This window comes from Pelecanus crispus, chromosome 13, assembly GCF_030463565.1.
Source record: "Pelecanus crispus isolate bPelCri1 chromosome 13, bPelCri1.pri, whole genome shotgun sequence".
Lineage (NCBI taxonomy): Eukaryota > Metazoa > Chordata > Aves > Pelecaniformes > Pelecanidae > Pelecanus > Pelecanus crispus.
The window spans coordinates 6,846,551-6,859,359 of record NC_134655.1 but is presented as its reverse complement, the minus strand read 5'-3'; the positions used below and the strand labels follow the sequence as shown (position 1 = coordinate 6,859,359).

General features: G+C 48.5%; 1 protein-coding gene across 1 annotated transcript in view; it reads left to right on the top strand.

The window, feature by feature from the left end:
• Positions 1-8,480, top strand: part of GRIA3 (glutamate ionotropic receptor AMPA type subunit 3) — a 156,739-nt gene extending 148,259 nt beyond the window's left edge. The window contains exons 15-16 of the mRNA XM_075720585.1: positions 7,580-7,827; positions 8,449-8,480. Of these exons, the coding sequence (XP_075576700.1) occupies positions 7,580-7,825 (246 nt within the window). The 3' untranslated portion in view covers positions 7,826-7,827; positions 8,449-8,480. The remainder of the gene's footprint in view (positions 1-7,579; positions 7,828-8,448) is intronic.
• Positions 8,481-12,809: the final 4,329 nt, after the last annotated feature.

Below are 12,809 nucleotides of genomic sequence, written 5' to 3'. Positions count from 1 at the left end.
TTGGAAAAAGACTGGTACCACTTGTTTTCTAGCAATAACTGGTGGCTGAAGAGGGGAAGGTAATGCTGCCAGCACCCGAGCGGGGTCTTCTAACAGGGCAGCAGAGAAACGAAACTGCTGAAACACCAATAAAACCCACCTCTGTCCCAGGTGTAAAATCATGTTTGCAGTAGACTCTGATGAAGTGAAGCCTGTGATAATAGATGGGCACCGATCTTCTTAACGTCGTGCCTCTCTTAAATAAATCAACCATAGCAAATGGCTTAATTTGCCATTGGGGGCAATACTAATCAGTATGAGACACCTGGTACCGTTTTTCTAGACTCAAGTCTGCCCATCATTTGTAGATGTCAGCAAAAAAAATCTTAGCGGGGTTTGGTAAAGCTACCCAACAGATCCAGCCTCACATGGTTAAGTCTGGATCAGCCAAACCTACTACAACTGGATGAAAAGCACAAGCAAGCAAACAAAAAAAAAAATCTTTCTGTTACGGCAAGGAAGAAAAAACGCTGCAAGTTTCTGCCCAAGAATATCATCTTATGACATCTGAAATGCTGACATCCCAATCGTAATTGCCTCAGCTTGTTTTCTTGGGCATACAAGAGAGCACAAGCTCTCAAGCCTCTGAACATTTTACTTTGATAAAAGCAACTAAACTATTAGAGAGCTGGGCTGGAAACCACATTGGGGGAGATGAAAAAGAATCCCTTCAAAGGCAGAGGAAAAACAGCTGAAGCCACCTGGGAAAGGGCCGAGGACCTCATAGGATATCCTATACAGCCCAACAACAGCAACCTAATTAAAAAAGCAGCTGGAAAGCACAAAATTATCCCAGGAAGAAGATGATAAAATGGAAGTCTTTCGAGAGAGAGACCCAGAAACAGAGCAAATGATCCTCTGAGCCATTTTTGGGGCAGCGCAGCTGGCTGGGGAGGCAGGTGGGTGACTGGGACAGAGCCTTCCCGTGGGACCCAGGCGAGTCATTTAGTCTCTCTGTTCCTCTGCCTCTAAGGCAATTTAAAAAAATCCCCCCTCAAACAAACAGTGCCAGGGCAAGCTCTGAAAAATCCTCTTCCTACAGCCAACAGCCCTTGCTCCCAGAAGAGCCCTACACTTCCGTCTGTAATAGCAAACAAAACACTTTGCAACTTGGTAGCCTTCCACCTGTCGGCGTGGGCACGGTGCTGGCACTGCCCGAGGGCCTTTTTTGGGACCGGCTGAGTTGCAAGCCAAGGCGCGGTACGGAGGATTCACATTCAATGTGCACTGCTGAGTGCTCAGCGAGAAAAATACCACTATCCAGATGTGTCCTGCACCTCCATCAGGATCTCGGCCAAAGCCATGCCTGACTGGCTATTAAATTGGACAAGGCTCGACGAGCAGTCGGGAAATGTACCAGCAGCCAGGCTCACTTTTCAATGTATTTACTTAACTTGGGAATTTGGGAGCTGAAGAGTCCATCCCGCACCAGCTCATATTGCATCCCCGTGGGTGAAGCGTGGGGGGCTGCAGAGGCGTGATGCCTTCTCCCACCATCAGGTTGTTCAAATCCTGCTGCACGGGTGAGCAGCTCACGCATTAAGAGGACTCGGGATTAATTTCTTGGAAGCAGACAAAATTGTTCCTTAGGCCTTTGATCAGACAAGCTGCATTTCGTGCTCCATCTGTGAAGCACGAATTAGTGCCTTTTCTAGCACACCGAGAGGGCTGCTTTGCTCAGGTACGCGCCGTTCATCCCGGTGCCCCGGCTAGCAAAATAGCGGAGCCAAGAGAGGCCGGGAGCTCGCTCGGGCAAGCCTCCAGGTCATCTGCGTGCTTGGGGGGACGGGACAGGGGAGGACAAGACCCGCTACTGCTTCATGTCCGACTTTCTTCCCCCCGTCCGTCCTTACACGACCGTCCCGTCCCGTCCCGTCCCATCCCAGCCGGCCGCAGTCAGCCCCCGTGCCAGGCGGGATGGCTGAGAGCCCCCCAGCACAGGAGCACCCGGCACGGGGACGGCTCTGCCGGCGAAGGGGCGGTGGGCCTGAAGCATGCAGCAGGTCCTCGGCACTTGTCCGCCCGTCCCACTCTGCTCCTCGTGCTGGGACAGACGGACAGACCAAATCCCCTCTTTCCTACCTGGGCTGAGGTATTGCAGTACCTCACCTGACAAACAGGGCCATGACAAACTGTAGTGAAAACCCCAGTTTAGACAAATTTCCATCTGTTTAGTTAAGATAATGTTAGTTTACTACTATTTTTTTTTTTTTTGGCAGTTGCGTGTGCGCAATTAACTGCAATCTTGGCTTTAGAAAAAAATAAAGCACCCTAATTAGCATGTTAAGCCTCCTCATTTCCCAATACTGTATCACGTTGTGAAAGCTAATCTATAATGTATTGGATGTTATGCAAATTCTCTGTATTCCATATGGGGTTTATAAAGGCATGCAAATGAAAAATAGTGTTTGGAATAGGACTGGGGGGAGGGGAAAATTTGCACAATAAAATATGCGGATAGGAGAAAAGGTGTTTATAACCTTCTCTCTATTATTTGTGTATTCTCAGCTGCACAGTGCTTTTCAAAGTGGAGAGACGTACTGCATAAAATCTCTCCAAGTTGGATGGGTTTTAAATGAAATTTAAAATGAGAGCACTGTTCTCTAAGCAATAATCCACACCACTCCTCCTGCTGAAGCTTGTAATGGGTAGGTAAAGGCACTCAGCTTTCACTGACTTGCATTGCAGTCACGCACGGCTTCTTGTAGCGTGTTTGCCCGGGTGTCACCGGGCACCTTGTGACAACACAGCTGCCCAGGAGGGTCCGCAGGGGTGGCTTGGCCAGGACCTGGCTGGTCCCCATCAGCATAAACCAACGGGGCAGGTGCATCACCTGCGGCAGCCGGGGCGTTTGCAGTGTCTGCGGAGCATGCTTTGAGCCTGTGGATATTTTATAGCCCTACCTGTAGGTGGATGCAAACGTAGCTGCAATACAGCTGGCTTTTTACGATGCCACTGGCTCCCGGCGGAGGGGCTCCGTGCCTGCTGCCAGAGCCGAGCCAGCAAACACGTTCCGTCTCGTGCGGCTTGTCCCCGCCGCCCGTCGGCTGCGTCCGGCTGAGTGCGTACAGCCTTCCCTGATTGATACTTAATTAGATTACAGCTGCTGCTTAAAAATAGCCATTTTACAAAAATAAAATCTGGGCTGGTGTCAAACGGAGCCCTGTGCAGACCAAGAGGAGTGGTGCTGCCTCTGCCTGGCCAGCCGGGAAGCTCTACCGGCGCAGGCAGTGCCAGCATCGCTGCCGCTGGGACCAGGGGCCAGCGGTTCTCCCCACCTCGATGGCTTTTTCTGCTTTTGCCCTCCCTGCTGGCCTCGGTAACACCACGCTGGGTCACGTTGGTGCAGCCCGTGGGACGTTCAGCTCAGGAGCTCTTGCACGTGCTCATTTTGATCATGGTACCCCACAACGTGCCTGGGCTCGGCCGAGCGCAGCCGGTCCCCCGCTCCGTGGGTTGCCACCCTGCAGGGTGGCACCTCACGCCCGCTCTGCTCCCGAAGGGCACAGAGCACCTTTTCAGCATCAGCTGCCCACACGTCTCACGGCCATCTGGGATGCAGCTTCTTGGCAGATGAGGGACCGGGGCTTTTCTTCACCAGCTGCCTCTTCCAGTATCTGCCTGCCCCAGGCATGGCAGGGCTCAGCCGCTCCTGCTGCTCGAGGGCTGTGAGCCCTCCCAGCCTGTGGACATTGCCCTAAGCACCACCATGTAATTAAGCTTGTAATTAAGGTGTTTTGTATAGGTTGTGCTGCTCTTTCTCCTGAGTCTCTTCCGCCCTGCAGAGAGTCATGCACTTTGGGCAGGAGTGGGAGAGGGGCAGGGAGCAGCGAGAGCAAGAATTGAGGCTGGCCCAGGGCGGAGGTGGGCTGAGCTCCTGCGTCTCCTCTGCTGACCGCAGGCGTGGATGGACCCGCAGCGGGGCACGTTGCAGGGCAGCCGTGCCTGTGTCTGCCTGCTGTTAGCCCATGCAAAGTGGCACAGCATCGTCAAGGATAAGGATGAAGGACCCATACCTTCCCTCCCCACCGGCTGCCCCGCATGGCCATGGAATGGGTATCAAACATGTTCAAGCAGGAGCAGGAACTGAAGATGTCCCTAATGCAGGCAGCCTGTCTCATGAAAACGGGCAGGAAGAACCTCAAGACATCACACAAGGAGGAAATGGAAATGGCAAAACCCAGCTGAGGGCTCCTCAGGCACTGCTTTCCCTCAGGGATGGGACAGGACAGGCGAGCGCAGGTCCCCTGGGCTTGCGGGCTCTTAGCACCACATTCAGCAGCTCCCTTCACAGAATCATAGAATCACAGAATGCTTTGGGTTGGAAGGGACCTTGAGAGATCATCCAGCCCAACCCCCCTGCAGTGAGCAGGGATTGAACCCGTGAGCTTGGCGTTATTAGCACCATCCTGCCAACATTTCCCACCCTGGGCACTTTCAGCCAGCATTTCCATGTTCACTGATTTGTTTCATAAAAGTCTGCATTTGCTTGTTTTTTGCTGCAGTTCCCTGGACCAGCGGAGTTCGGGCTGCAGCAGCTCGAGGGGAGAGCAGCCGCCCGCGCGGTGCCTCCGAGCACGGCCCCTTGCAGCGGCAACTGCAGGAGCTGGAGAAACCACCGCTGGCCGGGCAACAGCCGTGACGGCTGGCAAAAACTCCTTCCATGACATCCACCCTGGGGTTTTTTGCTTTGCAGGCATGGGCACACGCACACACCCGCACCCACCCCCGGGTGCAGGGGCTCCCCGGGGACCTGGAGCCGCAGGCGCTGTTTTACTCTAAGAAGCCACAATTGCTCGGTTGCGGGGCTTGCTGTCTGTTAGTGCAATGGGGGGGGTCCTGCTAGATCAAACCCACCGTAATCCGTAAAGCTACTGTGAATGCCTGTGATTGCACCAAACTGGGAAATTGGACTTGCTTTGTTTCTGCTACCTTCATTTAACAGTGAGTGCCGATTACTCAAAGCGATATGGGCAGGACCTGGTAATATAGCGTTGCGCTAGCATTAACTTAAGGGGATGATCCAGTTGCCTGCAGTGTAAATACTTTGTGGCCAGGAACCCTGCTTTATCGCTTTGTATAGTTTTAAAGTAGTTTAAAGATTGAATAACATAAAATAACATAATATAATGTTATTTATGTTATTTCCCACGTGAAGAACTCCTGTAAACCTTGCAGTATTGAAACTCAGTGAACAAGGCATCTTAGACAAGCTGAAAAACAAATGGTGGTACGATAAGGGTGAATGTGGAGCCAAGGACTCCGGAAGTAAGGTCAGTCGCTGAAGGTCTTTTTGTACTGATTAGCAATCACATTTTGACCCACTGTTTGTTTATACAAAGAATGACTTTCAAAAGTTGATATTTACATTTTGAAGGTTGAAAGAATAGCAAAACTAATTAAGTCTCTGAACGTGACAGCATTTGTCTTTTATGCAGTAACAGACTGTAGTTGTAAGTATGTTTTACTATTTGAGTATTTGGTTAGAAAAACATGGAAAGAGAAGCCCCCAAAGCCTCCCAAGCTGGTATCTTCATTTAAATGCGCAAGTTTCAGCACAGTCAATGTGTATTATTCAGGCCAGCATCTTCTCTTATTTTCAGTTTTATTGAAAAAAAACCACATTTTTGTTTCAAAATTGTGACTTGGGTTCTCTACATGTCAGTTTGGGAAACAGTCACATGCTTGCTAAGGGTGGACGATTTCAGAACAGACCCGTGATAAGGGAAAAAGGCCCTTCCTGCCCTATTTCCCAATTCAGTTTGAAATTGGTTTGATTAAAAAAAAAAATCTAGACATACTATTGGTAACTCATTACACAAACCATTTTGCTGCTGTACTGCGCTGTCCCACACCAGCCGTGCTGCAGGGCCGGCCAGCCTCCAGCAGCTCCTCGTGCAGGACGGCTGCAGAGCCCAGTGGAAATCCCACCCCTGAGGCGACAGGTGGATCAACCCGGTAGCTGCCCACTTAAATTGCAGGAAATATTTACTTACACCATTCAGTTAAAAGAAAACACAGAGTTTTTTTGGTTTTTTGGGTTTTTTTAATGTTTATAGAGCCATTGAGGAGAAAACCACTGTAGAAGTGCTGGGCTTGTTGTTGGAGTAAAGGACATTTTCAAAGGCACCAAGAGGAGGAGAAATCCAGTTCCAGCTGAAATCAGTCACAGTCGAGTGCCTAACTCCCCTGGTGCCTTTGGAAGTGCCCTCTATAATCATTCAAACAGAAAATTATCGTTTGGAAGCACCCTCTCGGTGTCGGAGGACACTTTCAAGTTCCATCGAAGCCAACAATAAAAATTCATTGATCTCAGCTGGACTGGAAGTTGCTTAGGGCACAACCCTGTAGCTGTTGTATGAGAGAAATTTTAGGATCATGGGCCATCTGAATGCAGAGCAGCTGCAGAAGGAAACTGTAATTGAAAAGAGGTGTAAATGAGTAATATCTTTAGTTTAAAAGGCAGGCTGTTTGCTACAACAGCATCTAGCCAAACTGCCTGTGAAACGCAGACACTTAACGTGGTAGGTAATATTTTACTCTGACTATATGCAAGTTTTGCTGGCCCTGGAGATACTCGTAAACCGAGCTCTGTCAGCAAGCGTCTTCGCTGGGCACAGCCCCTTGCTGCAGGTTGCTCTGGCACCTGCCCGCCCAGCTGGGCTGGCGCGGCACGGCACGGCACAGCGCGGCACGGCGTGGCAAGGCGTGGCAAGGCGTGGCACGGCACGGCACGGCACGGCATTGCAGCCCAGCCGGGGACCCTGCCTGCCAGCATCCATTCCTGCACACAGCCAGCCGGCCTGCGCAGCAGCAAAAGGGTTGCAGCTCTATTTAATCTGATTGCAGACTCCTGTTTGTAAAAATGCAAGCCTTCTCCCCCATCTGACATGTACTGAAGTAAACCCTGGCCAGCATTTTTTTGTGTTACGATGACTGGGTTTATTCAGTAACTGACTCTCCCTCGGTCACCAAAGGTGCTGGTTTAGCTCAGGGCTCTGCTGCTTGACCTTAAAGTAACTGACCATCTTCCTAGGGTGTTTTTTTTTCCTAACTGTTGAAAAAAAGGCAGATAAGCGTAGCAGCATCTCAATAATTTTAGCTACGTTCACCAAAACCAAATGTGTAGTGGTTTGGGGGTTGCTTTTTTGGGTTTTATAGTGGCCTTCTGTAAAACCTGCTGGTTTACGCAGCCACTGCTCTCCCCGCCGGAGCTTTCCCAAGGTGCCTTTGCCACCAGAGGCGCTCGGCCGTAGACAGGTTCGCTCTGGGACGCCGAAGGCCTGGGGAAGTCGGTGGCCAAAGAAATGTCATCGCCTTGGACTCGGCCAGGGTTTCGCCCACCGTCGGGTGGGAGGCAGGGCAGCCACTGCTGCGCAGCCCCGGGCTGCCGGGGACGGGGGGGCAGCGCTGATCGTGAGCGGGACGCCGACCGCCATGAGCGTAGTTATTCCAGCTAGGATTAATGCAAAGTAGCCTGTTGTCTGTCTGTCCGTCTGCTCCTCGCAGCAAAACTAACGGCGTGGCTCGTTTCTCACAGGACAAGACGAGCGCTCTGAGCCTGAGCAATGTTGCCGGGGTTTTCTATATCCTGGTGGGAGGCCTCGGGCTGGCCATGATGGTGGCACTGATCGAGTTCTGCTACAAGTCTCGGGCCGAGTCCAAGCGAATGAAACTCAGCAAGAACACGCAGAACTTCAAACCTGCTCCCGCCACCAACACCCAGAATTACGCTACGTACAGAGAAGGCTACAACGTGTACGGCACAGAAAGTGTGAAAATCTAGGGGTACGGCTACGGGCCGGGAACTAAAACCCTCTGGGTTTTCTTTCATTCTTCCTCTCTTATTTTTTAAGCTGTGTGTGATATTTTGTTGCGTGCATTAGCGGACTGCTGCTAAAGGGCTTTTGAATCATCGTCTGGTGGCAGTCTCAGAGTATGAGTGATTTAAATTTCTTCCCTGAACAGAAGTAAGCTTGCTACCATCCTATATTACGACCGGTGATAGCTGGCTTCGTGCTGAAGTGACTCCTCTCTCCAGCATTGTGCTCGTTTAGTACATATAAAAGTATTTTTTTAATTGCTTTAAAAATTACTGTGATTTTAAAATCTTTAAAAATTACAGAATTCGCATCTCTCTTGCTAGTGACCTCTTCCCTTTTATTTTTTAAGCTATAATCAGGTCAGGTAAGTGCTTTTAGGAAGTCTCAAAAAAAATATACAATAGAACAAAAAAGTCTACACTAGAAATCATGATTTCTAAAGCATGACAAGTAGAGTTGAATTGCTGAAAAACGACTCTGGCAAAGCCTGGTTAGCCCGTCGCCCACAGACCGTGCCTCTCCCCAGGCTGTGCTTCCCTGCCCCTCGCTGCCGGGCGGTGATGAAATCTTTCTGGTTTTATTATAGATCCTCACCCTGACAGCACGCAAGAGGAGAAGCAGCAGAGAATGTGGCTACTTCATGGATTCGGACCACCTGAGCCAGTCATACTCTCTCCGAGGTGTCAGGCATGACACGCATTGATGATGGTGCAATGTACTTTTAATAGGAAAAACTGGTATTTTTTCCTTCAGTGCCTTATGGAAGACTCTGAGACTCACAACAATGCAAACCATCACCGAAATATTCTTGCTTTGCTTGAAAGAAGAAAAAAAGAAAAAAGAAAAGAAAGGGAAAGGAAAAGGGAAAGGAAAAGGAAAAGGAAAAGGGAAGAAAAAAGCAAAAGAAGAAAAGAAAGGAAAAGGAAAGAAAAAACAAGAAAAAAGAAAAGAGAGGAAAAGGAAAGAAAAAAGAAAAAAGAAAAGGAAACAGAAAAAAGAAAAGGAAAAAAGAAAAGGAAAAAGGAAAAAAGAAAAGAGTAAGAAAAGGAAAAGAAAAAAGAAAAGAGAACAGAGAGGAAAAGAGAAAAGAGGGGAAAAAGAAAGGAAAGGAAAGGAAAGGACTGGTACAAGATACTAGTATGTGAAAAAAAATTCTTGTAAAAAAATCAGTGCAACAAAAGCCATTCTTTGATACCACTGCACAGTAAATGAACTTGTGTCCTGAAAGCAAACCACAGCCGGTTTCATCAGCCACCCCAATCCTATCAAATTATGAAACTCCTCCTGAGACAAAGCCTCAGAAATCTGCTGCGTGCGAACACGGACTGGCCTGTCACTGCTTGTATGAGCTGATGTCAAGATGTTTCAGTATTTACTTACCAGTGGTGTGATTTTTTTTTTTTTTTTCCGAGCCACTTTAAACTCTCCAGCTAATTTGAGCAATTCTGTATAGCAGTAAAAAGTGTAACACCTGAAGAAAAGAATCTGTGCATTAAAACCAGTTAAGGTCAATGACTGTGAATCTGTAAATCCAAAAGAAAGTAATTTGTGGAACTGCATGTCTTGCTTCCAGATCAGTAAATTAATTCATTTCTTGACAAGGTAGCTAAAGTGTGGGCAAAAATATTGCGTTCCTTTTTTTTTTTTTTTTTATCATCAGGCATACCTACAGGTGCTTTATTAAAATGACATTGGGTGGCTTTTAAAAAAAAAAAAAAAAAAAAAAAAAAAGAAAAGCTACTTGCTGTTTAGGTTCAGACCATATATCTCTTTTCTTGCTGTGCATTTGCATTTTAATTCACTGTTTAATATCAAGCAATGAAGCAAGAGAAGCGCAGGTTAGTTTTTCCCAGGCCTGCTTCCGCTTCAGCCCCGTTCTCTCACAACTAGCACTGTGCTCAGCTAACGCTTCTCAGTAATGGCCATTTTAAAACAGAAGTAAGGACAGAGGGTAGTAACTCAAATTAGAGCTGCAGTTCCAGAGTAATATTAAGCGTTCTAACATGACTCCTGCTAGTACTGTTATATTATATCAGCTCCTGCCAACTCTTGTTTCACGGCTGCTGGTGAGGGGATGCTCCTGCCCTTGCCCTCTCTGTAAAGAGGACGCCGCGCTCCAGCCGACGCTACTACAGGTAGGGGTTCACTATTACTCACATCCAACGTCTTAGCAGCAGCGTTTCAGCCTTGAACCTCTGCCTGGAAACTACTTAACTTCATCTTTAAAAAAAAAAAAAGGCAAAAGACAAAAAAAAAAAAACCCCAACCTTTAAACATATTGTCAATCACATGGGAAATGTTCGATGGAATATCTGCATACTAATTACCTCTAATCGACAATATGTATTTTCTGTAGTTTACTATAGAGTTTTATTTCATCAGTAACATACAATGAAAAAGAAGCTCATTTAAACCAGTCTGACCCTTAGGCGTTTAGTTTGCTGATGATAGATTTGAACTTTTAATAGGATTTAAAAAAAAAAAGATGATTATATGGGGAAAGTCTTGTTAAAAATAAGTATTTTCAACAAAATGTAATATAAAATCATTTTAAAAGCTCATAGGAGAATAATTTATTGTTCGCGTTTTTAACAAGATATTGACAAAAAGTTGTTGGTTTTCATTTTCTTTTCATGAAACAGTGATTTTTTTTTTCAACTTCTGAACGCGATCACGTCCCCAGCAAGGGCGAGCTAAAGCTGTGCAGTTATGAGTTGTATTTAAAATGAACATTTTTCTTAAAAGCTGTATAAAAGATGTATGTTTATCAATCAATTTTTAAGAGTGGAGGCTTCACACCAGTGAAGGGAGTTTGGTAAATGGTTCGATATTTTTTAAACTTGCATGTAAAGCTAAAACAAAATGTGTTGAGTGCTTACCAATTCCGGCTACCAACTTCAAGCTATCGGAAGTTCGGCAGTAGTCTCATGATGATTTGTTTTGGTATTTCTTTTTTTCATTTGTTTTGCTTTGGGGGATTTGGGGGTTCTTTCCTTTTTCTTTTCTTTTTTTTTTTCTCTTTTTTTTTTTTTTTTTTTTTTGGTAATTTAAGTTCCTATTTTTGGTCGTTGAAACTGCACTTCAGTGAGCAGAAAAATTGCCAAGCAAACTAATGGCTGTAAAAGCATAAACTGCATGTGTGGGCATCAATTACTGAGCCTCATTTTAATGAGGCGTTGTACAAAGAGTTTTAATACATTTTGTAAATAAAACTGTAAAGAAAAAAAAAGCTGAAGAGCCGGCTGATCTTTTCACCGGAGGAGAGCGAGTCCCTCCCTGCTGGTGTCCCTTCGGCCAGGCAAGCCTGGCTCTCTCATTTGGGATGCCCCACGGGTATTTAGTCTGGGGCTGGGTGGTGCCTTGGGCCCTGAACGCTGCACAAGGCTGCTGCGGGGAAATGCGTATTTCCGCTTTGGCGCCTTGCCAACAAACGAATTTATTTTTTTTTTTCCTTCATGAGTGAAGCAGATTGATTTTTCGGCTGGGTCCGAAGGGCGCCCTGCGGGGAGGGGTGGGAAGGAGCAGGGGAGAGCCCCCCGGGGCTGGGGCCGGGGCGGGAGGTGCGATGCCGAGCCCCCGGGGCGGGCAGCAGCGTGGGTCAATCTATTCCTCAAACGTTGCCCACGCAGATTTATTTTCCTGCAGTTCCCACATTTTCAGCAATGCTTTTAAAAAAAAAAAAGAAAAAAAACCCTTCACCCAACATTGCGGCTAATCCCAACTCCAATTTATTGAGCTCGCCTCAGCCGTGGTTTCGTTTTTCCAAGTCACCACAACCGATGAACCGTAGGAGGTAATCCTGGTATTAAGCAGCTGGTGTGCACCCAAATCGCACCCCGGCAGGGGCGGCCCCTAAGGGGTTACCCCTGGCCCAACCAGCCCGGTGGTCACCTCAGAAGCCGGCTCCTTGCAGGGGCCACCACGGGTGATGCCCTGCTGCGAGCGCCCGGCACCGAGCTGGAGCAGCGCGGGACATCACTCGGCTGGCTGGGGATGTAAGGATCAGCTCCTGAAAAAAGCAAAATCCGACAGTGACGGTCCTGGGCAGGTAGCGCCGCTGCAGAGCGGGCGGCTGCGGGACCTGAGCGCCGGCCAAAGCGCACCCTGGAACCCACCCAGACGGGCTGTGTGGGGGGCCCCTGGGTCCGGGGAAAAATGTGCGTGGGGTGCCCGGCGGTGGGTGCTGGCCATGGGGCTGCCGAGCCCGGCCCCGCTCCCTGCGGAGCCGCCGCCAGCCACTCGTGCTTGTACGTGGGGCATGGGCTCAGCCCTCCTGCGTCTCTTCAGCCACGTCTTCAGCAACAGCAAAATAAGCTCAGGAATAAGCAAGGGCTAAGTGAGAGCAATAAACAGCAATTATTTGATCCCAAACCATCCCACAAGGCTGAAGGTTTCGGAGCGTGGCGCTGGACTCTACACGGGGCCAGCCCCTCCTGCGTGGCCGGCAGGGACACGCGTCTCCCTCACCTTGGCCTTGGGGGACCCCTCGCTCAAACGAGCCTATTTATATGTAAAGCACCCACACAATGAACGCAGGGAGGCATGGAAAAAGGATCTTGTTCTGCCCTTTAGCCTTCATCTCAGGCTCAACATCCAGACCAACATGGGTCGGGTTTTTTTTTCAAGCATTGGAACAGGCTGCCCAGAGAGGTGGTGGAGTCCCCATCCCTGGAAGTGTTCAAAAAATGGGTAGATGTGGCACTTCAGGATATGGTGTAGTCTAGTCTACCCTTGATTGGTTTAGGTGGGCTTGGTAGTGTAGGTTAATGGTTGGACTGGATGATCTTAAAGGGCTTTTCCAACCTAGACGATTCTATGATTCTATGTTTCTATGATGGGTGGGTTGCATTGTTCTAGGGTGTGGTCTTGACCCGCTGCCTGACGGCCGCACGCAGCCCCGCGCTGGCCATGGGGGTGAGCGGCGCTCCCTTCCCCATCTATCTGCCA